The 27,643-nt window shown below is 44.5% G+C and overlaps 1 protein-coding gene and 2 long non-coding RNA genes across 7 annotated transcripts in view; 2 read left to right on the forward strand and 1 right to left on the reverse strand.

Moving 5' to 3' along the window:
- Positions 1-22,991, forward strand: part of kif26ab (kinesin family member 26Ab) — a 68,486-nt gene extending 45,495 nt beyond the window's left edge. For 2 of the 3 annotated variants that reach the window (XM_071497914.1, XM_071497915.1), the window contains exons 5-16: positions 6,556-6,739; positions 9,641-9,853; positions 10,890-10,983; positions 11,604-11,866; positions 12,761-12,944; positions 13,730-13,889; positions 14,231-14,393; positions 15,235-18,499; positions 19,117-19,310; positions 20,255-20,278; positions 20,682-20,832; positions 20,927-22,991. In XM_071497914.1, the coding sequence (XP_071354015.1) occupies positions 6,556-6,739; positions 9,641-9,853; positions 10,890-10,983; positions 11,604-11,866; positions 12,761-12,944; positions 13,730-13,889; positions 14,231-14,393; positions 15,235-18,499; positions 19,117-19,310; positions 20,255-20,278; positions 20,682-20,832; positions 20,927-21,108 (5,077 nt within the window). In that variant the 3' untranslated portion in view covers positions 21,109-22,991. Of the gene's footprint in view, positions 1-3,046; positions 3,997-6,555; positions 6,740-9,640; positions 9,854-10,889; positions 10,984-11,603; positions 11,867-12,760; positions 12,945-13,729; positions 13,890-14,230; positions 14,394-15,234; positions 18,500-19,116; positions 19,311-20,254; positions 20,279-20,681; positions 20,833-20,926 lie in introns of those variants that run through there. The other variant, XM_071497916.1, reaches the window with a different exon arrangement.
- Positions 9,867-23,580, reverse strand: LOC139632745 (uncharacterized). Its single transcript, XR_011693610.1, has 5 exons — positions 23,443-23,580; positions 21,045-21,104; positions 16,170-16,375; positions 13,703-13,785; positions 9,867-10,633 (listed from the first exon to the last, which is right to left on the reverse strand). It is a non-coding gene; the product is annotated as an uncharacterized lncRNA (long non-coding RNA).
- The window catches only part of LOC139632746 (uncharacterized), a 76,589-nt gene continuing 72,514 nt past the window's right edge, over positions 23,569-27,643 (forward strand). For 2 of the 3 annotated variants that reach the window (XR_011693613.1, XR_011693612.1), the window contains exon 1: positions 23,569-23,799. This is a non-coding gene — a long non-coding RNA (uncharacterized lncRNA). The remainder of the gene's footprint in view (positions 23,800-27,643) is intronic. The other variant, XR_011693611.1, reaches the window with a different exon arrangement.

Here is a 27,643-nt window from a genome sequence, read left to right on the forward strand (position 1 = left end):
AATCCACTTATTTCTGTGGTTATTTTGAGAGCCCACCCTATATGACCCCCTCAGCCTTTAGTGTTGGGGTAATGCATATATTTATACAGGAAAAAAACATACATCTGGGGGGATGCTGACACCCACAGCAAACAGTCTTCTCTGACCCAGTGAGATACAGCTACAGTGGCTGATTCTGAGAAAAAGCGTTTTATGGTGTAGGGGCATCTGCCTCATACTTAATGATCAGCATCCTGACCTCACTTGTAAATCTTGTCTGGGTGGGCCCTCTCACTGCCAGGGCTGGTTGGCAGAGTATGACATCATCTCCTCTTGTCTGTGCACCATATGAATGTGTGTGTTCACAGGCTGATGTCATGGTGGCTTAATCACCACTGAAGCTTAGCGGCGGCTGGGTCAGACTGTGAGTGACGTGGGCCTGCAGCCATTGAGGCCTGCGCAGAAATGAAAGTTTGTTTTCGATCCAACCCAAATTTGGGGGGAAAAAAGCAACAAAATCTGTCTGTGCATTAGCCTGGTGCTGTTGCTTTCTATCTGATCTAAGTCTGTATTTCTCCTACAGTTGAGCTCAGTTGGTAGATTTATGTTATTCCCCCACACCTTTGGGGCAGAGCGCTGTTTGATCGTGTCAAGGGCAGCCCATCAATAAGACAGTGTGTACTGATTTTAGCTCTGGGGAGGTTTCCTATTGATTATCTTTTGACTCAAAAACATAGCACCTCACCTGATAGACCAACACACATCCAGCCCAATCACTCATGACCATCTGCTGATATGGCATTTTGGGCTTGACGGCGTCTCCAGCACACAACAACGTGGCTTCATGCACATATATCCCCTCAACAAGCATCTCACAAATGCCTTTAAGGATGAATTCTGAATGTCTCCAGCAGCGAGTGAGCCTGACTCATTGTGCTGTAGTCATTATTACCACACCATGTAGAGGCTGGCTGGAGCCCAGTTTTCCCATCTCCATTCATGGAGAGCTATGCCGGCCAGCTAATCAGCAGCAGTGCAAGGTAGACTCACGGCGGGGGGGATAAAGCAGTCTGATATCAGACCCAGTGATCTGATCCCCGCATGAATGGCCAGAGCAGTCTTATCTTGTCTGCAGAGGGAAAAAAGAAGAATCACAGAAAGGAAATGTCAAGGATAGTAAATGTGGCCAACATGGTAATTAGCCACAGAAAGGGGGAGACCTAAAGAGCTGTATCACTGGCCGTGAAGAACAGAAACAAATTTGCACAAACAAGCTAATGGGTGCAGCAGCTAATGATTCTCTGGGGCAGAGGAATTTCTCTTGTTAATTTGACAAAGCTTGAAAAGGGGGCCGGAGCGATTATTGACAGCAGGCCAAAGTGAAGCTTTGAAAGCAGCAGGCAAACACAGCTTCTCCACTCTCTCTGCTCCCCAGTCATTGACCTCCTCTCCTCCTCCCTCGCTGTCACTCCCTCCGTAGGTGAGGACGAAATGTAGATGTCCTCTCTCAGACAAAGGAGCCAGGAGACCTTTTATTTCAAATGGTCCTTGATTTTACATCTGTCTTGCTTTGGCTCATTTATATATATTAGAGTCATTATCTGTCACTGAGGTCTGTTCAAAAGGAGACAGTGATGGAGCTGAAAGGCTATCAGGACAATTCCAACTGTGGCTGTTCCCTATTATTACATCATTTTGATATATAACACTTGAAACCACATTGAGGGTAGCAGCAATAGGTATGAGACTAATGACTGGTCGCACTGTCAATGTAGACCAGTGTCCACATTAGTATTGTCTCCTTATGACGGTTGCCAGTCATGATTCAGAGGGCTTCAGTGTTAGGGAAACAAGCTTCAGGAGACGGCTCTTGCTCTTTAAAATAAACCCACCTCAGGCGAATTAATTTGGACACACGGCAGAAAAGCAGAGGTAAGCGTGCTGTGGTAAAGGAGGAAGGTAAAGGTTATGTGATATATCAAACCGCTTCATTACGACACTCTGTTCTCCAGATACATAGGCAGTGGTGGCTTTTTGTTTTCTTTTTTTCTTTTTTTTCTTCGCCTCCAAATTTAATCGTGCAGAGTTCATATAAGGGGCACTATGTCAGAGGGAGAGAGGCAGGGAGAGCTCGGTGTGGGTTTGTGCTGAATGCACTTTCATCTGGCAACTCTCACACCCACTCTGTCTGCCGATGTGTTGTAGTAGGCTCTCTGCAGCCAAAGCAGCAGCCTTTCAAAAAAGACTGCCTGGTCGGGGGCTGAGAGGGCTTACTGGCAAATTGGCAGCCCAGGGAATACAGGGTACTCTCACCCCGGTGCTCGCCCACTCACATGCTTTCATTCCCCTTTTTACCCTTGACCATTGACTGGCTGCGCTCTTTCCCACTGGCCAGCATAGATCAGCCTTTCTAAGATGTCATCTGTTCATTGTCTGTCCTCTCCCTCGCTCTCCTCTTTGCTCGCACTCTTTTTCTTTTTTTTTTTTTTAATCTCTCTTAGTTTTCCAATTGAGTCAGAACATTGCTCATTCAGGCAATCCATCTTTCTGCTCTTAAGTATACCCTTCCTTATCTGCGTGTCACTCCTTATGATTAATAACACTCTCATTCATCTGGCTAATTACATCCTTAAACAAAGGCAAAAAAATACAAATGTGCACAAGTGTACACTCACTACTCACACAAACACAGAAACACACATACACACTCGTGCTCATGCATGCATGCACTGTAGGCATACTAAACAAATCTGTTTGAAGTGTGGGACCCTAAAAGAAGAGAGGGCTCCTGTATGCATTAAGTATTCATGTGACGTGTGGTGGGGTGCATATGTGTGTGTGTGTGTGTGCTGGGGTGTGTATGAGACAGAGTGAGTGTGTGTGTGTGTGTGTGTGTGTGGGTAGAGAGAGAAAGAGAGTACTCGCAAATTGCGCCGCAAGCAGCCAGCAATCGAGCGCTGACACCTCGTCTGGCAGTCGGAGGGAAAAGGGGCTGGGCTGAGGAAAGAAAGAGAGAGAGAGAGAGAGAGGGAAAGGAGGGAGGCAGGGAGAGAGGAGGGAGTGTGTGTGTGTGTGTGTGTGTGTGAGAGAGAGAGAGAGAGAGAGAGCGAGAGAATGAGAGAGAAAGAGAGAGAGAGAGAGAGAGAAACACGGCAGGACAGCTGCCAGCATTTCACCGATAGCAGGAGAAGGACTGAGAGGCGGAACCGGAGTAGGAATTCTCCTCATTCTCAGCCACCCAAGGAAATCTTCCAGCCTAGCCAGGCGTGCTGATTCTCTCCCACTCCTCCCGTCTGTGAGCAGCAGAGACTCTGGGAAGGACCTGGGCATCAGGACCTGCAGCCAGTCGCAGCAGACACACCACAGTGGATTAACTGAATGAAAGAAAATCATGCAGCCTGTGGGATGAATCTAGAATCGGATGTGAAAGAAGTGGAAGACTGAGTTGGGGAGGAAGCTGTTGCAGGGTTTTTGCATCTCCGGACTGAACTTTTGCAGGTGAAGAGGCATGGAAAGAGTTAGAGGTGCTTTAGTGGCGTATGAACAGGGGAGGTGCTCCTTCTCATCCTGACCTCCTCTTCGCCTCCTCCTAAGACGCTCTCTGGAATACCTCCACCACCCCCCCTCCACGCCCCCTCACTGTGAACCTACTGCTTTTCCTGCAGGGTACTCATCCTCTCTGCCCACCTCCACCCTGCCCCACCTGGCGCTTGTTCCACTTGGTTACTATGACGCCCACGCCTCCTCCTCCTCGTCCTCCCTCCGCCCCTCTGGCTTCTTACAAACCTCTGTGAAATCAAGTGGAACCTCGATGATTGTGATCGGAGCAAAGAGGACCCCTGTGCCCCAACTAGTGAGCAGCCCCGCCTCGCGCTGTTCTCGGCGACCGTGCCTGCGTGTCAAATGTGCAAGTAATGGAGAGCAGTGACAACTCAGACATGGACCGCAAAGTTGAACTCTATCAGTTGTCTCTTTTTTGACTATGACCATAAACTAGATAATGGATTGGAAAGAGCTGTAAGTACACCACTGCAGCATTTTTTCTTCCTGGTGCATGTTTAAGCAAACCTTTGGTTTAGTTTGCAAAACACTCCACAGAGCAGCATGTGAATATTTTGTACAAAACTTCTAACTAACTGATATCAGAGCCTCTGATTTGCTAGATGCACAGCTCCTCCTTTGAGCATTTGCAAGTTGTGTAGGGAAACAGCTTCATTAGCATGGAGATGGGGAGTGAACAGGTGGACAAGCTGTTGTTGTTGTAGAAATCTGAGCCTCTCCTCACTGCCTATTTTCCATTGACTGATCATATAGTTGAGAAACGCAGAGACGGGCGGAGAGAAGAGGGGAAGGGAGAAGCAGCGAGAGATGGTGACAAGCAATTAATTTCCCTGTGTGCATGTGGTTGTGGTGGGGGAAAAAAAAGCAATATCATCCTTTTTTCTCACCTTCTGCTGAAAAACACATGTGCACCAATCATCACTGTGCAGCATGAATTAAATCTCAAGGTTACAAGCTCAGCATTGGCTTGTGTGCACTCCTCACTGGTCAAGACAATTCTATTAAATCAGCACGGTGCCCTTACCTGCCTTTCCTCCCTATGTGGTGTCTTATGGTGACTCCTGATGCCTGATTTATCTGTTTGCTGAAGCAGGAAGAGACAGAATGAGGTGAGAGAGCAGGAGTGAGAGACACAGACAGAGACAGGGCACATTTATCTTGAATGAATGTGCTGCGGATACCTCTCATAAATGCGCATACACACACACACACACACACACATAGTCGCACACAGCCACGTGTAATCTGGTGTAGTTTCCCCTTTCTTTCTCTCCATCTCACATTCATCTATTCCGTCTCATTTTTTTTTCCCGTCACACGATCCGTCTCGCATGCTATCACACATAGGCAGCTCCCTGGGGAGAGCCTTCTCCTGTAGCCTCCTTGGATGCAATAATTATTCCATCAGCCGGCAGTGTGTTCCCTGATTGTACTCTTGGGCTGTCGCTGCAGGGGGGCGTACAGTGGAGAGGGGACTGCTGAGGAGATGAGGGGTGGGGGTTGTCACTCCAGGAGAAGGGAGAGGAGGGGAGAGGAGGAGGAGGAGGAGGGGTGGGGGTGATTTTGGCAGTGGCCCACCCAGTCCTGTCCGGAGGAGCCCAGTGCAGGACTAATGAGCTCAGGCTGGCCTCTTAGGAAACTACTACTCACCAGGACACACGAGGATCTGTTCTTTTTTGCTCTCACTCTCTCCATCTTTCTCTTTTTCACATGCTCTGCTTTTCTTTTACTTCTCCTAAAATCCTTTGCTCTGCAGATTTTTCATCTTTTAATCTCTCACTCCAATTTTCTTTCATTCTGTGTACCATTCTTTCCTTCATATTGACAACCGCCTCTTTGTCTTGCCTGCATTTCTCTGAAATCCCACTGCTTGAGTAAAAAACCATTTGAGTGCATTGAATTTCCTTGGGGTATTACTTTCCTCCCCTGACCTTGAATTTCCAGTTGAGGTACGGTGTTAGCTGATCCAGGGCGATGCCATACCTGGAACCACTCTACGTCTGGCTAGATTCCCTGCAGGCCAGGCAGAGATATTGGTAGTGCCCTTTTAGTCGCGGGAGTTGAGACAGATAGGAGAGCATGTGTCTGATTCAGTTGGCCCTGTGGTCAATCTGTGTCTCCTCAGTGCTGTGTCTGGGAGACACGAGGCCAGGATGAGAGTGGATTTTAATTAGAGGACTGTCAAAAAGCTGGATTCAGTTACAACAGAGGGTTCTATTAGGTGCCAGCGCAGCAGAACTGCTCAGACAGCCATTTGTCTCTTAAGATACCACTAAACTAGAGGAGACCTGCCAGCCTCTCATCTGCCAGTGCTGGCCGGCTCATCTAATGTAAATGATCAAAACTCCAAACATGCAGAACATGTTCCAGCTTTGATTTCAATGATGGGTGAACATACTCTGTCATAATTGCTCGGCTTTAGTAGCAGAGATGGGCATTGTTTCAGCGGCCCTCGCCTGTCATGTCCATGACAGATTTTTTTGTGTTTGGGGATGTACTCTGCCTTCCTGCTATAACAGCCTGTATGTGTGGTCTCTGACAGTCTGAGGGTCTTGGTTAGTAATTTTTTATCTTATGTATTTGCAGTTCTGTATAAAAAATAAAGGTGGGGGAGAGGTCTACTGGTTCTAGATGAAGTGCAGGGCTGAAGCATTATGTTTCATGGTAGGGGAGTATGAGTTGGGCGTTGGAAGCAAAGCATTTTTAGAGTGAAGAAAGGGTGGGAGTGGTGGCATAGTGTAGCTCTCCCACTGACTTTGTTTACTTTGGCAGACTAAAAGGAGCTTGGTGACCTTTTGTGTTACAGTTTCAGTGTGCGATTTCTAAAGGCTTTGCAGAACACCCTCAAAAAATGTCAAGTTAGACATTTAAAATCAATAAGCTTTTGGTTGGGTACCTCTCTGGAAGACAACATCACCCAAACAAAAAGTGATTTGTTTATATATGAACTTTCTCCCATGGTGGCTTTCTAAGTTTAGCTTCAACCTCCGGGTGTTTTTGTTTTTCGTCTTTCAGGGCAGCTCAGAAGCTGAACCTGTCCTCCAAGCGGAAGAAGCACCAGCCCTCACTGCTCCACCTACAGGAGCCCTCCATCTACCCCACCAACTTCAGCGGCATCCTGCAGGTCTCGCCGCCCCCCGCTCCACCATGCCTGCTCCGAGCCGTATCCAAAGTGAAAGAGAATCCAGGGATGGGAAAGGTGAGAGCGGACACACGGCAGCACATACACAAAAGACTCAAAGCTGAATGCATGATGTTAATGCTCGTAAAGTACAGTTAATGCACAAAAAGATACGTATAGTCTATAGACTCTGCTTGTGTAAACCCCCATGACCTCCTCCACCCCTGCCCACACACACACACACACACACACACACACATATACAGATACAGACAGACCCTTATTTGAAGGGGAGAATGGAGAGTGGCGGCACGCTGGTCCAGATGCAGCCAGATAAGCCTGCTGGAATGTCATGAATTCACTCAGTTTGTGGGACCAGCATTCCTCTCTTTGAACACAGAAAGTCAGTAAAAGCTATAATTCACAAATCTGCGGTCACGTTAACAGCAGGATTTCTAATACCATTTTAGGTACCGTGTGCGATGATGAAAGTCAGGCTGGCAGCAATAGGACAGTCATTAAACAAAGCTGTATAAACACATCGCTCTTCCTTTGTGGTTTATTGGGTATTGTTTGTCAGAGCCGGCGTCCTGTATTTATAAAGCAGAAGAAGTCCCCTAACAAGATTAGATCCCACCTGGATGGGAAGTGCTCGCCTTTGTTGCCAGGTATCCAGACGGTTTGAGATTTTGCCACATACTGTAAATCTCCCATTGACACATGGACTTCATAAAAAAAACCTGTGTTATTAACAAGCCTCCTCAAGCCCACACCTGAGGTATACTGTGCATCTGTGCACCTACATTGGCTGGTATTTAAAGGGGAAATCAAGATTTATGATATTGCTCCAAGCCAATTAGGCCAGATTTTCAGGTTTCCTTAGTGTGTAACAAACACATCAGTGAGCGTTCTCAGTTTCTTTCTCCCTCTCTCTCACTTGTGGAATCACATTTGCACAGTTTCAGTAGCCTTCAGTAAGTTTCGACTTTGCCTGTGTCTGGTTCACATTAATTCAAATCATTCAATTCAGCAAGACTTGGGTGGATGTCTTGTTTCCATCGACCTGTATGTGGGTCACTTCCATCTCTCCACTTGTGACCTAGACATGGCTTTTCAAGCAAAGACAGTTGAGTGGATGGAAGAATGCCAAGCCACACTAATGGATTTTGTGGGGGATCAAGGGACAGGGAAACAGGGGCCATTAGCACGGAGTCTGAGGTGTGAAAATACTGTAGCCAATCCTCTGTGGCCTTCAGTATCTGATCTCTGCCAACATAAATAAAACTGAGACATTAGCTCGCCTGGTAGCCTCTGTCTGGTAGACGGAGACCCAGCAGTCAAATGTGGAAGCCCAGTTTAAATGTCATAGCAAATGTAATTTACTCAACATATGCACACGTCAGTCATGATAACAGCCCCCTGTGGAGTATAAAGAGAGTTTGCACTTGGCCTTAGGAATCCAGGATGAATTCATTCACTGAAAGAAAGGAATTTCCAGTGACATTGTTTCAGAGTGCTGGAGCCTGGATCTGCAGCAATATTTATATACTAGCCAGGGGAAGAATGGTCCTTTTGTGTGGGGGTGAAGACAGAGGAGAGACCCAGGCTGAGCAAAACACTCATCTGTCAGAAAGGGAAGGGAGCTAGCTGTACTTTAAGGGTTTTATTTCAATGCCTGAGAGGCATCATAGGTACTTTTTCAAGAGGCTTTGAAATGGTTCTGGATTGAGTTCCTTATCACATATATGGTAGGTTATAGAAACTGTTCAGTTGATGTAATGCTAGGTGTAACACTAAACACTCAGGGAGTTGACAGGGACTCCAAAGACAGCTATACATATCCCAAGAGCCGTTTATGTCTCCTGTCAGTCACAGATATATTTCCACTGAGCCTCCACAGGAAAAAAAAATGGTGGTGTATATCTGATCATCAGATTGTAAAGCAATATAGAGTTGTCAGAATTTCAAAAGAAGGTGCTTGTAAATGGGGGTATCATACAGCCTGACACGCACAAGCACAGCCACACCCACACAAACCACACACAGTGCCTCTGTGCAGCAGGGCAAAGGCAGGAAATGGTGAAATTACTATTGTTTGTATGAGGTGCCACCATACACAACTTGCAGAATGACTTCATTCCCGTAACCATGGCAATAAGGTTAGATATGAACAGGCTTGTCAGAGCGGTGCTAAATCAACACCTTGAGATATAAGCTGTCATCCTATTTAGCGCTCCATGTGGGCATCATGAACTGTACCATGACCTGTGGAATGTGTTAAGACTGTAAGCTCACTTTTATGAAAGTCAGGTCCCAGAATGCAACAGGGCGAGTTTCAGGCTCCTTGAAGTGGAGGCGCCAGTTTTCAGGCAATAGAGGGAGAAGAAGGAAGAGTGAGTAGGTGGAATAAGAAGGAGGGGGGCCATATGCTCCTGCACTCCCATGCTGCTGAGCTGCGCCTGGTCCAGAAAAACAACCCACTAGAGGGATAATCCCCCAGCGTGGTGCTTCACACACATTCATTTTCACCATTTTCTGCTATGACTTTCAATACACACCTTGCTGCCTTTCACTGACACCATTCGACATTGTGTTGACCCATAGAGTTCACCAGTCAATGTGAGACCAAGTGTTTCCATGGCAACCTCCAATGTCCATCAACTCTGACATAGTGGACGTGATGTTAATGCACAATGCTGAGCCACGCTCTCAGTTTTGATCCTAACCTTTAATCAGAATGCCAACGTACATTTCTCCTCTTTCCTCTGTTAGTGCTCTGTCTGTTAGTAAAAGATGTTAAGCTTTGCAGGCATTTTTTTTCCCGTCTGCTCTAAACCTGAAGAATGCATTCTTACATCTCCCTGCTGAGTCTGTCCGCCCATTTTTCATGTTTTATTTCATGTTTTATGCTATCTCGCTTACTGATCCACCCTTTCATTTTTTCTTCTTTCTGCTTATCTGTCTCACTTTTTGATGTAGGTGAAAGTGATGATGCGTATCTGTCCCTCTCTGGAGGCTGCAGACTCTTCAGAGTCTCAGTCTTTTCTGAAAGTGGACAGTAGGAAGAAGCAGCTGACCCTCTACGACCCCGCGTCCAGCCCACACTCCAGTTCAGGACACAGGAGATCCGCTACTGTGGCCGTCCCAAAGATATTCGCCTTTGATGCTGTTTTTACCCAGGATGCCTCACAAGTAAGGACCAGTATATGTATGTGTATGTATTTGGGTTTTGTGGGGTTTCAGCCTCTCAAGGGCAAAGGGACGTCTTCATGCTGGCAGGGTGTGGCCAGGGGCTTAGAGAAAAATGCCTGTCTTGGGTCAGAGGGCATTCATACCAGTGTGGGCCTAACAGCTGGGCCTTCTAAGCCCTCTGGGGAATGATTTGAATCCACTCCAGTTATATGTAACCTCTCCTTTCATAGAACAGCTATATCTAACCCCAGCCCTCTGCAGCACACAGCAGGCATACCCACTAAGATCAAAGACAAAGGTCAGATACATGTTTACTCCATGGTAACTTAAGAGAACACTAGTCTTGCTCTCTCCAAAGCTTTAAACAAACAACACCTTTATTTAACAGAGTGCTCAGCTCGATGTCAGCCAGTGCAAAATTATATAAAAAAAACCTGACGTCAAATATTTTATGTATTTCCCCATGGTGCAGAAAGCTCTAAATATCTGAGAGCAGAGGAGACTGTCATCACTGTGTGGGATGGTGTTTCCATATTGGTGAGCGCCTCAGATCTTCTCCCATACCACCTACTTGAGCAACTATTGTCCCTAAGTAATCTTCTGTTAGCTGAAGCTGGGATGTTGCTGCTGCAGAGCTGAGGCCAAGCTGCTAGATTGCACCGCTGGGACAGCACTGCTGGTGGCTAACAGTAACAGCAAGCTGTTCTGCTGTTAGAGGCCTTGTTTGCTATTTGATGTATGGGAAAGGGCCTCTGCTTCAGAAGTCTTGCCCCAGAGGACCTATGTTGAAACAGATTGCAAAAAATGAGCCACATGTTGCAGCACACACATACACACAAACACACACAATCCCAAGTGATGAAAAACACTGAAACCATTTATCTGATTTGGTGTTACCAATGCCAAATAGCTGTTTGGTTTATGTGTTATCATTTTGAATTTATTGGTTTCATTTATGCCTGTTTTACAGTATTTCTTGGATGTGGCTGAACTGTAAATTGACTGTGAGAGCGCTGTCTCCGTGTGTTTTTCACAGGCTGAGGTGTGCTCAGGGACAGTAGCCGAGGTCATCCAGTCTGTGGTGAACGGTGCAGACGGCTGCATCTTCTGCTTTGGCCAAGTCAAGCTTGGTAAGCTCCTCCACTGGCAAGAGATTAGACATGAGTCTTTGTTAGCCGAAGAAAACTCTCACTGCTCTTTGTTAGCTACACTTGATGTCCACAATTGGCTTAGCGGTGCACTGGGGTGAGTCAAGGAATGGGAGATTGGAGGAAAGGAATGGGTAGTGAGTCTAGGGTGGGAGGGTGAGGGGTAAAGTGCTGCATCCAGGCTTCAGGGCTCAGTCTGTAATTAAAATCTTAGTAATTGGCCTGGCCAGTGCTCTTAGGCTGAAGGGCTTCCTGTCCTCACGCTGCTGCTTCCACCAGCTATAATTCTCCTCAGAATGACTGCTTCTGGAATGGGTCCTTGGATTAGCGTTTGATTTTTATTTGGCATGTACTAGATATTACCTCTGGAACCCCATATCAGCCATTATTAATTTTTTTTCATCAGCACTTGTTTAACACAATAACCCTCAGAAAATATCCAGTGTCAGTGTCTAGTCCTTTGTCAACTTCTTCGCCATTCCAGACAGCTTGATTAAAGAAATAATTTCAGTTTGAACATACAGTGAGCCAGTGTTAGCTAGCTTCCAGACACAAGGCAATATTTCCATTTCCATCCCCCTCTTTCTTTCACATATCCTCAGGCAAGACATACACCATGATTGGCAAAGACAGCTCCACTCAGAGCCTAGGCATTGTGCCCTGTGCCATTTCCTGGCTCTTCAAGCTCATCAATGAGCGCAAGGAGAAGACGGGCACGCGCTTCTCTGTCCGAGTGTCTGCGGTGGAAATCTTTGGGAAAGATGAGGAGCTGAAAGACTTGCTGTCTGAGGTGTCAACAGGCAGCCTGCAGGAAGGCCAGTCCCCGGGTATCCACCTGAGAGAGGATCCTATCTGTGGCACTCAGGTTAGAAGGATTCCACCTCCTCCACTTTTTTCTTTGTTCACTGATCCTTTTATTCTCCCTGCGGGTTATTAGGTATTAGTCTGTCTAGGTATTGATCTTTTTCTGTATATGATCTACCTCTTCCTCTACCAAAGATGTTTGACTGTTTCTTGTGAGTGCATGTGTGTGTATGTGTGTTCTTATCTCCCAGGACTTCCTAGTCAGTCTCGCTCTATCCTATCTGCCTCTGAAATCCTTGCTTTATATTTTCACCAAACCCATCTGTAGTATTGATGGCTTTCTTCTTACCTTTGTATTGACTCTCCTGTCAGCATCCATCAGCATCTATTACCCGTGTGTTAGCGCCAGCCCTCTACAGCACAATAGAAGTGTTATTGGGGGATGGTGGAGGACTGCAGGTTTGAAGGCTCTCACAGGTGTTGCTGTCAGATGTTGTTTTTTGGGGGGGATCTGTATGGACTCTGACTTCAAAGCCTGTGCAGTTCTGTGAGGCTCCTTCATGCTCTTCCTCTCAGAAGCCATGCATGGGCTCCCTTCATGATGCCCCCCGCCTTTTCTCTCTCTTCTACCTCCTCATTTCCCCACCTCTCTGTCTATATCTCACCACCACCATCATCACATCCACGGCAAGGGAAGTGCCCCTGCCTCCTGCTCTACCATTACCTCTCCTAATCCTCCTCCCTGTGTGTGCATATCTGCTGTTTTAATTGCCCCCGAGACCCAATCTAATGTGCAAGAAATGTGTGCTGGGGTCCAATTAACTGGCTCCCCTCTCTTTCTCTTTCCTCTCTTCCCTGGTATCCTTTTCACATCTACCTCCGTTCTGAAAGACCTATGTGGTCTCCTCTGCTCACCCTAACCCCATTGTCTGTCTCTTCCTTTCCCCTGCTGCAGCTCCAGAATCAGAGTGAGCTTCGTGCCCCGACAGCTGAGAAAGCCGCCTTCTTCCTGGACGCAGCCATCGCCGCACGCAGCACCAGCAGACCCAATGCAGATGAGGAAGAGCGACGCAACTCCCACATGCTGTTCACACTTCACATTTACCAGTACCGCATGGAGAAGAGTGGCAAGGGAGGAAGTTAGTACTGTTCCATTACTACACCTCCAATTCTGTCACAGTCAAATCCACAAGTTGCCACCACGCAGTTATAGTATGGAGTGATAGAGTGACGCATCTGTGTGCAACCAGATCAGTGTATGATTAGTATGTTTCCTCCTCTAATTATATCTATGTAAAGGTGACCTGTCTTTCCCACTGAATAACCACAAGATGGTTTTGTTGTGATCTAGATGGCACAGTAAGTATGAATGCAACATTTAGTCCGTTATTTGCAATGTTTATTGATTAATTGTTTCTGGCCTCTGCAAGACTGAAACTAGTTTGTATGCAAGTTTTATGCTTTGGTCAAGAGCGAATGAATATTTGAAGCCTTACTGACAAGAGTTGAATGTTTTGCTGCTGCTGTAGCAATTACATCAGTCACCCACATAACAATATGTAGCCCTGTGATTTTCACAGTGACAGCCAGTTCGCTCCGGCTGCATTTTAAATCATTACAAGAGGACTGCATGTGTTTTTCTGATTGTCAGTGGATTCTTTCATTTTTGTGTGTATAACCGGTGGAGCCTCCTTGTTACTATGAGTTACGCATCTGGTGGGAGTTTACCAGTCTGGCTTCAGTTTGAATCATTTCAGTGTGGGAATCTTACTCATAAATAAATCAGACAGCTCTGACAGTCACCGGTCTAGTCTTGGCAGAGCTGTGCCGCTCCTGTCATCATGGCAATGTGTGCAAAGAACAAATTTGGGAGAGGGAGTGTCTGCTCTGTGCTCACCTGGTTCGTCTTCTGTCGTTGGCACAGTGTCAGGCGGACGGAGCAGGCTGCACCTCATCGATCTGGGAAGCTGTGAAAAGGTCCTGAGTAAAAGCAGAGACGGAGGGGGAGGCTTGTGTCTCTCTCTAAACGCACTGGGGAATGTCATCATGGCTTTAGCAAATGGAGCGAAACATGTACCTTACAGGTAAGAAAACCACCATTGGTTTTACAGGCTCTTTTACTGTGTTTTAGCAGTAAGTAATTGTTTCCGGCAAGTCACTGCATGCGTTGTCAGTCCTGCAGGTTTGCTGTATGACTATTTATTTAGTTTGTTTAGTTAACTTCATATAAAAGCTTTCACTGGTGTTGCATAAGATTATATTGTGGTTATTCAGGTATGAAAAGATGAATGACTTACCATTTGGGAGTATTTTTCAACTCAAAGGATTCGAAATGGCTCCTCTTGGGATCATGTCAGCTACCGTCATTGTCATTGTGAAATATTACTGTGCCATATGCTAACAGCAATGTAAATGCATCCTGCAGGGACAGCAAACTCACAATGTTGTTGAGGGAGTCCCTTGGCAACATCAACTGCAGAACCACCATGATCGCCCACATCTCTGATTCCCCCGCCAACTACGCTGACTCACTCACCACTATCCAGCTGGCATCCCGCATCCACCGCATGAGGAAGAAGAAGTCTAAGGTATGCTGATCAACTGATCAGCACTGATAAATCTGGTTGAACATATGCACTAATAAACTGATTAACAAGTAATGTATGAAAATCCAGTGAGAGCAAATGGTACATTTGAATTAGAATACTTTGAAATAAGGATTCCTGTAATAAGTGTGCTCTGTTTAATGTTGTTTATTGTTTTTAAATGAAAAATGCAGCGTAATTGTTTTTTTTGTAACATTATTTTAAAGTGTTGCTGTTAGAGTAATTACATTCCTAATGTGCATGTAAAACTTCAAGCCATGACTTCAGTCCTCAAATTTTTTCTTCCTCCTGTAATTTTGAAGCTGTTAAACAAATGAATGTGTGAATGCTTCTGCAAATGAAAGATTATTAGTGCAGTAACTCAGAGCTAGTTTTTCTCAGCTCCCCAACACATTATCTTGTAATCAATACTACTGCCTAAGGAAGTGTGTAATGCATACCCTCGGATTAGGGAAATATATGCTCCAGATAATTAGGTGGAATGACAGCATGTATTTATTTGGTATTGGACCCAGGCATGATTACAATGCAGTCCACATACAGCAATTCATATTATTGACATTAATTTTCTGTGTGATTATTGATGTGCACTTTTAACCTTTAGATAAATATCGACTGGTGATTTCATGGTCTTATGATTTATTTCACTATGAAATTGCTAATAAATGAATCTACTATAAATTATAAGCGTTAAAATTGTTTTGTAAAATGAGAGAATTGTTACATTAATATTTTAAGAAGACAGAATCATATTACTTATCACTTAATGAGATCATGTTTAAAACCAGAAAAGACTAATGTATTCTTTAATTCTGCTTTGCAGTATGCATCCAGTTCATCTGGAGGGGAGAGTTCTTGTGAGGAGGGGAGAATTCGCCGGCCGCCACACCTTAGGCCCTTCCACCCTCGGACAGTAGCCCTGGACCCAGAACTGCCCTCTCTGCTCAGTGACCCAGACTATTCCTCCAGTAGCGAACAGTCCTGTGATACTGTCATTTACGTGGGCCCTGGGGGAACTGCAATCTCAGACAGGGAGCTTAGTGACAATGAAGGCCCACCTGCTTTTGTTCCAATTATCCCCTCCCTGAATAAGAGGAGGTCTGCAAAAGAAGGCCCTCTGGACAGAGACCAGTTCTTCAAATGCAACACATTTGCTGAGCTGCAGGAGAGGCTAGAGTGTATAGATGGCAGTGAAGAACCCACTGCCTTTGTTGGAGAGGGCAAGCGAAGCCAGGCTAGCCCTAAGACTGACAAATCTAAGGAGAGCCAAGGCTCTGTTTCACCAAAGACTGTAGCAAATATTTCTTATAACCAAGAGGGCATATCACCCAAGCAGTCTCCTAAATCTGTCACTACACAACAGTCCTGCAGTCCCAACACTAAAACTAAACTGGACAATGCCAAGAGGCAATGCACACCTGCAGAAAGGACACCAGAGAGTGTCCAAAATGTATGCAGAACCAGTGCTGATGGTGAGAAGGCCTTGGGTTCTGAAAGTTGGGTTAGTACAAACAAGCTAGCAACGACTGCAGCGCCAAACTCTGAGCCCGTGGTGAGGGAGAAGGTCTACTTCAACAAGAAAGCCTTGCCAAAGCCAGCCCCACCTCCCTCACAACAGAGAGAAAATACAGATAATGAAGAAAGATCCAGCACCAGAATGCCACCAGTGGGAATGAGCCACCAGGCTGTGAAAAGGAAGGATCCTTGCACCTCCCCTTTGCTGAGAGCTCCAGTGGAGGTGTGTCAGGTGCGCTCTACCTTGAAGGAGAGGTGTCTGGATCGGGACATCCTTAGAGCCACTGTCACCTTGCAGCAGCCCGTGGAGCTGAATGGGGAGGATGAGCTGGTGTTCACTGTGGTGGAGGAGCTGTCTATTGGCAGCATTGTAGATAAGGGTCGGCCATCCAGCATTATCAGCTTCAACAGTGACTGCTCCCTTCAGGCCCTGGCCTCTGGCTCCCGACCTGTCAGCATCATCAGCAGCATTAATGATGAATTTGACGCTTACACGTCAGCTGTGGGAGGATCGGAGGTGAACATTGCAGTGGTCACACCCCTCCAGGAGGGAGCAATGGAGTGTATAGATAGCAGGGGTTCATCTATCAGTTCTTGGCTGAGTGAGGTTAGTGTCTGCACCTTGGAGAGTGAAGGGGCTCATTCTACAGACGTCTTTCTTCCTCAGGCTAAACACATGGGACCAGAAGCCACCTTTTACTTTGATTCCCTGGATATGTTCCAATGTGTATCCTCTCCTAGAGATGCCAAGAACTCCTTAAATGACAGTGGATTTAGTTTTTCTGAACAAGACAGTGATAGTGCTGCCTCAAGCAAACTATCCTTGACAAAGTGCCCCCCATCTCCGGAATCGTCCAAAGGCTCCCTCAGATTCACATCTAAAATTACTAAAGCTCACTCACTTAGTTCCTCCCAACTTCCACAGGGCCCCTCCATAGTACACTCCAGTCTTCCCAGGAAGATTAAACCTACCTCATCCATCTCTCACAGTAGTAGCAGTAGCAGCAGCAGCAGCAGAGAGCCACCAAGGCAGGAGGCTAAGCAGGAGAATCCTTGGCAGCGCATTGACAACCACTCAGAACCTCAGTTATCTGACTCCAGCAGCACCAGCAGATTTCTCAGAAATCCTCCCAGTGGCATACCTTCCGGGAAAACATCCAACAACAGCAACAGTGTACCTCGCCCACCCAAGGTGCAGGGGTCTACCTCATCCCAGAGGGTGGTCGATGGCTGTGAGAAGTCAGCCATTAAGAATCCACCCAGCAAAATGCCTCAGCTAAGACGAGGTGCCACCACTCTGGGAACAGTGCCCGTCATCCACTCCTCCACAGACTACAAGGGAACCCAAGATATTATTGCATCTACCACCAGCCTTAAATTCTCCTCTCTGGGGAAAAACAACAAGGCTAACTCACAGAAAGCAAGTAATCTGCCTAAGCCTGGTTGCATCTCGCCTCCTCCCCCTCCAGTGAGAAAGTCCAGTCTTGATCATAAGACTAAGACCCTGCTGCCCCAAAGTGCCTTAAAGTCACCATATGGGGAGACAGGAAGGGCTTCGGGAGCAAGGGCAGCTGTATCAGAGGATGAGCTTGAGGTACGTCACAGAGCAGACTCTACCAGTTTCAAAACCTCCAGCCTCAACACAGCCAAAGTTACCTCTAGTCTGAAGGCCAGAGGGCCAAGGGGAGAGGCTGGGCAGCATTACGGCAGTCAAATGTCACTGGAAAGGTGTGAAAGCCTGTCATTATCGGGATCCAGAACTGCACTCAGTAGGGAGAATAGTGGTGCAAGTTTAGGGAGCAGCAGCAGCAAATCCAGCAAGTCCATTCCGAGATTTGGTGTTCCTAATTCATCTAGCTCTCCTATAGCTACCTGCCCGTCATCAACAAGTGGAGGAAATACTGGCAAACCTGGTCAGGTAAAAGCGTCTGTGAATCCCAGAACATTAGGAGCAGTCAATGGTAGCAAGGCACGGTCACTGTCAGCCAACAACTCAAAGGGCCTCAGCTCCTCTACCAAATCTTTGGCCACTCCAGTGACCAGAAATACCAACGCCAACCTCCCTCCATCAGGGCGGACATCAGCTCCTCGGACCACCGCTGCTGTTAGCAGTAAGCCTGGGCGAGGAACTATCATGGGCACAAAGCAGGCCATGAGGGCTGCCAACAGCCGTGTGAGCGAACTGGCAACAGGCAACATGTCAGGCAAACACATGAGAGGTTCAGGAGATTCAGACAGCGGGAATGACAGCGGGGTGAACGTGAGTGATGACAAATCTCCCATAGCCATGCTGCCCTCTCCATACAGCAAAATCACAGCACCCAGGCGGCCTCAACGCTACAGCAGCGGCCATGGTAGTGACAACAGCAGTGTGTTGAGTGGGGAGCTGCCTCCAGCTATGGGCCGCACAGCTCTGTTCTACCACAGTGGTGGCAGCAGCGGATATGAAAGCATGATCCGTGACAGTGAAGCCACAGGCAGCGCCTCCTCTGCCCACGACTCCATGAGCGAGAGCGGCATGTCATCTACAGGAAGAACACGAAGCTCCAAGTATCCCAAGAAGAGAGCAAATGGTGAGAAAGTAATTTGGGTTTTGGGGTTTTACACATAGCAATGCAGGTATAGGTAATATTCACAAATATTATGAATATATCATACAGGTCTATCAGACAGTGCTTCCTCATGAAACTACACGCATTGAAATTACATTCAGAAATGAATGTTCTCTCCTAGGAAATTATCCAGCTAGGGGTTCCTGATGAATCCATTCTTATTACATTCACAAATTGGTGTTTCATTGGATTTACTGTCCTCCTGAATCAGCAGCATGCATTATTCACACACATATGGAAAAATGATAACGAATGTTTGAAACAAGGTGACTTCAAGCTGTGTGATGATTGACTAAGATGAACTGAGCGTGAGCGGTAGTGACCTGGTTCAGGGTTTGTAGCCTTAAATATTTAACTATTTGAATTCATGTGCATTAAACCATGGGCTATGTATATACACAATAGTATCATGTAACCCTCATAAATATGCGATCACCACAATTTGGCTGGCCTGTGTAAAGTCTTGCATTACTATATATCTCAGAGTGAGACTCATACATATTTACTCATAGAGCTTTGTAATACTACTATTGTATGTCATCAGTGTAACCTGTCTGACCATATGCATGGCTTTGTAGGCTTCCAGAGGAGACGTCTGATCCCAGCACCCCTGCCAGACAGCTCTACCCTTGGGAAAAAGGTGGGCACGGCCGGCCAGTGGGTGGACTTGCCTCCTATGTCTGGACCGCTGAAGGAGCCCTTTGAGATAAAGGTGTATGAGATCGATGATGTGGAACGGCTCCAGAGGCGGCGTCAGGAGGAAACCACAGAGGTGAGCAGAGGGTCACTCCTGACTTGTTCTACATGGTGGTTCATCTTGCTCAACTTGTTTTAGATAATGCAGTGTCTGGGTCAAGGTCTTGTCAATCCCACTTGCTAATAATATTTTGCATGTGCGGCAGTGATGCCATACATGCTCAAGATGTGCCACATTGACTTATGTTGTGGGAATGTCTTAGCTCACTTCTTCCCAGTTTCTTTTTAAAGAACAAGACAGGAATAATATGTCTCAGACGTCTGACCTTCAGTCAGCTCAGTGGCAAATCCCGGAGTTAAAATGTCTGTGCCCAGATTCCCAGAGCTTGGTATTTTGGCAGCTCTCCTCAGGAATGTCAAGAGTTCAGGAGGCAATTACTGATGAGGGCTAATTGGTTTGAATTTGAGTGATGACTCATCTTACTGCTGACGATATTGGTGGTGATGAAGGAGGGAGAAGGAATGAAAAAGAAGATGGCATGAAAAGACGAGTCAGAGAATGTGTGATGTATGCAGCAGCGCCCAACACCATCCCAAATCAGCTCACCACTAGCACTCATCACTGGCTGCCTGATCGCTTTTTATAGCTGGCTCCTCTCCTGTGGATCATTAACTGCTCCCACAAGTTCAGTGCAGACAGACAGAGATTTGTGAAGAGAAGATATTAAATCAGCTAGATGGTACTTTGATTTACTTTCAATTAAGAAAAAACGATCTTTAATTTTCCTCTCCTGACTATCACTGGCTGAATTACATGTAATGAATTGCTTTTCCATGACTTCACCTCACTATTTCAAAATTACAATTGGAGTCTTGTGAATGTGCATCAATAGCTTATGTCTACAGTGTGTGTATATTTACATACTGTTCAGCCAATGAGACTATATGCTGTTCATATAATAATATGTCTTGTTCAACATGCTAACTTGTTTTTTCTGTTTTCTCCAATCTTCTCCTCAGCAACCATTCCAGGATGTTGACAAGGTGAGCTAATTTTTCATTTTTCAAGTACCAGAGACTGTATAACAATAGTCGCATGATCACAATCACAATTCAGCTCACAATGGAGGAAACATAATTTTTTACATCACAAACTTGGAAGATTCACACATTTACACTTCAACACAACTTCTTAAATTTTTTCAATTATATTTAAAATCTTTATTTGATTGTTTACAGCAGCTATATTATTTTTTTCATTTAATTTTTCAATTTAATTTTCCATTTAATTCTCTTTGGAATCAGGCTAATAAAACGTGACATATAAATCATATCCAAGAGCTTTTTTGACTTTTTATTTTCAGTTGACTTTCAGCTACTTCAGTCAGCTGAGCTGTTGAAGCCATGAAGCGGTCACTGTCATTAATAATCTCTCCTTGTCTCTCAGGGCCTGCTGTATTTCAACAGTAAGCTGAAACTGCTGGAGAGAAGGCAACAGCAAGTGAGGGAACTGAGAGCAAAGCATGAGGTATTGTTGGAGGAGCTGGAAGACACCAAGGCCCGGTTGATGATGGACCCCAGCAAGTGGATAGGAGAGTGTAAGTAACTGCTGAAATGTTGCAAATGTAAAGCTGTAATTGTAATTGTTGGTGCTAAACCATCTAATCAAACATTCATTTCCCTTTACAACAGTTGAGGTGGACCAGAGTTTGGATAAAGAGTCTCCAGAATACCTAGAGGCCTTGGCACAGGCCACAGAGGAGCTGGAGTTCTGTGTCAACCTATGCAAGTCCCGTGTCATGATGGTTACCTGCTTTGACATTAGCATGTCCACATCTGGCACTCAGGAGGGACTGCGTGAAGTTGAAGTCTGAGGACAAAAGAAAGTTGAGGTGGAGCAATGAGGAAGTAAGAAGAAGAAGGAAGAAGAAATGTAGCAGCCAGTTTATAGTTATCACTGGAATGAAGAACAACCAGAGACAGAGATGAGATGAGAGTGGATCTTTGCATGAAAACAGAGGAAATGTTAACCACCTAACTACAGTGCCTCGTTGTCCAGGACATGGTTTTAATGACAGAGAAATGAAACGTGAGCACAAATGTTGTTGCCTGAATGGCAAGGCAGTGGCCATCACTTACTCAAAAGTCAACAACACCTGGAAGTGCCTTTTTTATTGTTTTGTTTTGAGTCATTATTTTTCATATTTTGCAGGTATCTTAAGCATACCCAAGCAAACCCTGAACATATTGCTTTTATGAAAAATATTTTATATTGCATTGTATAGTGTATTTATATGATTATGTGGTGTGTACAAATATCCTTTTACGGGAAAAAATAAAGACGAAAAAAGAAAAAGCAATAAGCTAATGTTATTGCGCTCCCAGACTTTGCCTTTTCTCTTGTTTCAAACCTCAGTCAGCATTTTATCCATGTTCTTTCAGCCTCTTGCGCCTTATGTTAACTCTCTGGTTCTGTAGTTTTCTAGATTTTCAAACTGGACTGTGTTATCTCATCAAGGACTGCATTTGCTGTTATCACTCATCGCCTGCCAGCTGGCCTGTGAAAGCTTGCAGGGCTGAGTGAACGTTTTCTCCCTCCAGTTGCCTTGATCAAAATGGGTCTCAGTGGATGCACTAAGGTAGAGCAGCAGTTATGTTGGGGGACTGAAGGCTTATTCAAGCTGTGCTTGCCCTTGTTTATCTCACTGAAAATGAGAGATTAAACCAAAACATATCAATCAAAGGGCCACTGTGATGCATAGTGAGCGATTATTCTTGATTCAGCCATTCTCTCTGGTGCCTCAGTATGTGGTCATGCAACCCTGAGAGACTTAACCCTCCTCACACTAGCCTGTAAGGATAGCATGATGAATGGTTACACTGATAGCAGTGCTCATCAGTGAGCCTAATTTCTCTCTAAATGGGCTTGGACTGGGAGCTATCTAAACACTGTAAGACAATGGGGCTCAGATGAGATAGCACAAGTCTACTGGCCTCTTATCCAGTACTTTTTTTAAGCGCTGCCAAGCCTTGGCTCTATGCATTCCAAGACATTTACTGCAACTACTGCAAGAACCTCAACACTGACTTAAGGGCAGCAACACAGTTTGGCCTTTTATGTCCCCTACTCTTTTTTTTTGAATAGGCAAATCAACAAAGTTGATCCAGTGTCTCAAATAAAGACTCCAGAATTGTTAGTTTCCTGTGAAATGATGCAGTGAATAAGAGCAAATGATTGTGACATTGTTTAGCAAAATCAATCATGATATCAGCTCTTTGTAGCTGGCAGAATGTGCTAGTTATGAATCAAATGGCTGATACAGAGAGAACAAAGATACGAAGAACAAACTGGCTTTGTTGTATTTTGGTGTGTTTGATTTCTATATCTATGACAAATATGACTTTGTTTTCTTTCTTTTACAAAGATGTACTCTCTCAGGCCCTCTCTGAAGATGCTGCATGAGATTTTTTAATCATTTTTAAGAATGATTTCTACTCCATTTTTACCATTCTAATTTTTTACAATAACTTCAGTTTTCACTAATGTGGGGTTAGGCTCATAAATTAAATAACTATTACCAAACCAAGACCTTTTTCCAAGAAATTATTATATGTAAGGTCATATTTCATATCAAAACCCATATTTTCGAATATCTTTGTTTTTGTATAGGACTTTCAAACCCTGTATAAATGTATGATATGGCAGCTTGTGTTTTACTTTTACAGTACCTGTGAATAAAATGGTTCTTACTGATGATTCAAAGTTGCGTTTTTACCTAATTCTTATATTCACAATCCTGTGTGTTTCTACATCATTGAGAAGAAAGGGCTGACTGTATAGTTTGCAACAGCTGGATCACATGACTGCACAGACGTGAAACATTCATACTATTACAGTTGTGGCTGTTTCTGAAAGTCTTCGATTTTCGTGAGAAATACAAACTCCTAATTTTTGTCAATTCATCGTTCACTTCCCTCACTTCCCTCACAATCATATGCCCAATATACACAATGTTTCATGTGCAGTCTATAGGTAGAACTTGAGAAGATGAGGGTAAGACATGAAATAGTGACTAATGCACAGCATCAGACACACGGAAATAAAAGCTTTACGTTTTTCTTTTTTAACCTTTAAACATCTTTTTTTTTTTAATGTTTAACCTCATAAGATTCACACAAGTTTTATAAAAAAAAAAAAGAAAACATACCATGTAGGTGTAATGTAGATAAATATATGCAGCAATGTTTCCGGCTCTAGGGTGCTCTCCGCCACAGGTGTTTTCACTTACTTCGCCTGATTGGACCTCTCCTCAGGACTGAGTGGGCGTGTCCCTGTACTGAACTGACCCTCCTGGAGCACCTGCTAAATGCTATGGACAGTTTCACAGGAAATAACTCAGAAATGCGTTTCACGTCTCATCACATTGTTTCAGGAGAGAGAAATGTCGCAGCTGAAGTCTGCAAACGTTTTTCACCCCTGCCAGCACCACAACCTTACCGGGAATTGCGGGAGAAACTTCAGGGATGGATACCTTAAAGCAGGACTGTCTGCACGGCGCCAGGAGGTAGGTGAGAAAGTGCGTGCTTTTGTAATTTGGATTAACTGAGAGATAGTTAGCATACACCGGTTTTTTTATTTTTATTTTAACTGTAACACTGAGTTTAGGTACAGCTCCACCCCTCCCCCTCGCAATTTAGCTTGAATTTAGCTTGGTTGTCCGGTTTTACAATGAACAGAGGCCTAATCAGCCAGAGTAACTGAAAGCACCTGTGTGATTGTAGAGGCTACAGAAGCCATTCACATTTAAGTTGTTAGTTGAAGACAATTTTGTTGCTATTATTATTAACTTATGCCACTACCAGTGCTGCTTAACACTGCTGTCGGATGGTAATTGTATTTATTTATTTTTAAGTTATATTACCTTGAAAAACAGCTACACTATACTTTTTTTCCTTGAAGATGAGATAAAAAAAAAAAAAACCCCATCATTTTGAGAATACAAGCTAATTTGGTTGCTTGAAACATCTCGGTCACTGTTACCTTTGCAGTTTTAAAGCTAGGTTCAGTGTTTTTGCCAAAACATGATGCTTGAAGGTCAGATGTGGGGCATGAGCCTTCTTAGTGAATATGCACTTGTTCCTGCTAACCTCTGAAATCTGAAACATTTTGAAATGTTGAGTTTAACATATATCACAGGAAATGAAAAATGGAGACGGTGCTAGCCCTGAGTAATTAATTGCTCTCTGTATCATTAGGTTCCTCTGGTCAGTGTGATTCATGGAGCCCTGTTGAGTATTTCACCGTATGTGTTTGGATGTGTTCAGCTAGAAACTGAAACCTGCTGTGTAATAACATTGTGCCTCCTCCCAGTTAATTCTGTTTTGATCAAAAGCATAAGAGGTTAATTTGGCTGACTGGCAAGACCAGCTGGTCACTGTGTTTCAAATGAAATTCTTTGGGTGATGTTTGTTTTCTGGCTCAGTGGTTCTTGGCACTCTGACACCTTGTGAAGGACAGTTTAGACAAGCTCCACTGTACAAAAGAGTCACACACATATGTACTGCTATACATGCCAATATATGCAATAAATAGGTCTACTATACTGCAGGTAATTAGATACATTGGTCCAATTAAATTGGATACCGCATATGTTGCATTCTTTTGTAACTAGTATTTAATCTTCAGCCTGTACTGATTTGGCAGACAGTTAAAACCTTTTGACAAATCACTCAAGAGCCTGTCTCTTGACGGCTCAGACCGTACCTCGTTGCTCTTAGGAAGTCGGTGTGTGGAGTGGAAACAGCTGGCCAGGGCTGCTGCAGACGTCTGATGGCTGCTGAGCAGTCAGCCCCATGTATCCCAGCCCACTTTGCCTCAGGGCTCTCTTCATTAGCAGGGAGTTGGGTGTTGTATGTGAATAGCAATGAGTTCACTGAAAAGTCAGGAGTCTGCCCCTCCCCTCCTTCACTCCAACCCTGCACTGACCTTTTTCTGGAACCCTCCTCACCCCTCAGGGAGAGAGGTTCTATCCAAAACTAATCCCAGTCCAGTCCAATTCAGAGTCCATTTGATATCTTGCCTTTTCTCCATGTTTTTTTTTTTTTTTTTTTTTTTTTTTTGTTTCCATTATTGTCTCTTCATATTTCAGTGTCAGTACTATACAAAGTTTGTTCCCTTTTAAATTCTCTTTTCCCCCATGTTGTTATATTAGACATTTAAAAAGCCTCTTTAAATACTGGTCCAAGATTGTATTTGTTTCTTAATTTCTTTGGTAGTTTGTCACTTTAAATGACCTTGTGTCCTCCAATTAGAATGGATGTCGACTATGTTCAAAGAAAAGGAAAGTAGGCTGTATGAACCTTCTCACTCAGCCCCTGTTAGACGGCCTGCATCTGCCTGGGGCATTGTTAGTGGTAGCAGTTGCTCAGTTTTGGATTTACAGCTCTACAGTCCCACAGATTGGCCTGTCTAAACCAAGCTTGCTCTTTGAAGAAGACCTATAAACCTGACCAAATGCTGCCACTTATTCTAAGTAATTAAAACAAGCTGGCGTGGAGAAAAGTCCTTAAATTATCAGAGGCTAGGCAAGATGTAAGCCTCACACACAGTGTCTGGTTGTGCTTCAGGGGGGTCGTAACTATTGACAACTCTATCCCCAAAACAGATTGCATATGTAGGGAGTTTTGCACCTAGACAGAAACCTTTTAAGAGCTATAGTCCTGAAGGCTTTCCACCCATACGTACTGTAAATTCTTTCAGGATGGGTGGCCATACAAGTCCAACAACATGCCACTGAGCTTGAGATAATGCTACAGGCAGTAAATCAAACCAAAGCAATCCATAATGTGAGAGAATTAATTACCCTTTTAGAGACAACCTGAAATGATACATCGCTGAAGATTTAACCTTGTTTACTGTGTGTAGTTATGCAAAGCGAGAGAATCTTGGGAACTAGCAAGCATTACCATCATGAGTTGTAACGATGTGGATGATATAGGGCTAATAATTTAGCATACTGGTACAAATTATATTGTGAATAATCTGCCTTGTATTACCATTACTGATCTTCCTGAGTCCTCATTCAGCTTATATGGTTTGGACAGTAATGAGGAGCAGGATGTGGGTCATGAGTTCAAACTGCCTGTTGTGTGTTGACCTGCGAGCTGGCAAGGTAATGAGTATCCAGGAGATGAAGATACGCGCACACCCACACAGTCTCTGATGTTGTCTGACAATGAGCTGGCAGTGTCGGCCACTTAATTATGCAGTCTGAAAATGTTGGCAGAGGAAAAAGTCACAGCAGCGGTGGATGTTTCATATTTTTGCAAAGATGAAGTGTTACATCTTTTATGCTTATGTCATTTTCTCCATCACTACACAGTACTTGAACAGAATTAAATACAGTATACGATTAAGAATGCTAGTTATTCATGCAACAGTCACTGGATTATCGTGTCTCGTCAGTACATGATGCACTGACCTTGTCAAAGAATGATGAGAGCTACTTTCTCCACCACATGCACTGACCTTGTTTTATCTGTGGTCTTCTAGTCCCTTGGTCCAGATTGCTTGTAGATAACCACTGATTTACATAAAAGCTTTGTTTAGATACTGTTTTAAAATGCTTTTAGAATACTGATGTGAGGAGTTAATGCGCAATGAATATTCATGATTTAAAAAAAAAAAAAAAAAAGGTTCTACACAATTGAGTAGAAAAAAAGATGGTATAAAGTCCTTGATTACATCAATTGTTAGGTAGGTTGCAGCATACCATAGTCAGGTTAATGATTTAGTGTTTTGTGCAGGTCTTTGGCTTTTTTAAAGGTTTCAGCTCTTTTAAAGATCTGCAAATTGCACTCAGGAGATCACTGGCTATAAAAGAATTCATTATTCCCCTAGTAGAAGCTAAATAATTTAATTCCAGAAAAAGTGCTCACTCAGATATTGCTGTTAATTGCACAGTGAAGCTGGATAGCCAGCCATTCCATCAGGTTGTGCACTCTTAACAGATGGGCACGCGTGATGAAAAAGACCTTTTTAATTAGTCTGTCTGAAGACGTTTCTTCATAACCGACAGCCCCCTCCACGTTTAAGTTTCAGTGGCCACCAGACAGGCTCTTAGCTGGCTCCCAGCAGCAACCATCTGGTGGACAGCAGAACCCGGGCTACAGGGTGGCTCCCCACTCCACTGAGCCGACACATAGCCCAAGGACACAGGCAAAAGCCTTGTGTTGAAGGGTCTTTACTCTATTTAATCTGGTACCTTTTATGCTCTGTGTGGGGATCAGAGGTCAAACTAACAAACTACACACCAAGACATATAATCTTGTGGAGGTTGGTCAGACAGCATGGGATGGTTGTTAGTGTCATGAAGGCTTAATGGAAATAGCTGCATTGACATGTGTTAA

Source organism: Trachinotus anak, unplaced genomic scaffold (genome assembly GCF_046630095.1).
Source record: "Trachinotus anak isolate AG129_WGS33_773 ecotype Australia unplaced genomic scaffold, CSIRO_AGI_Tana_v1 ptg000015l, whole genome shotgun sequence".
NCBI lineage: Eukaryota > Metazoa > Chordata > Actinopteri > Carangiformes > Carangidae > Trachinotus > Trachinotus anak.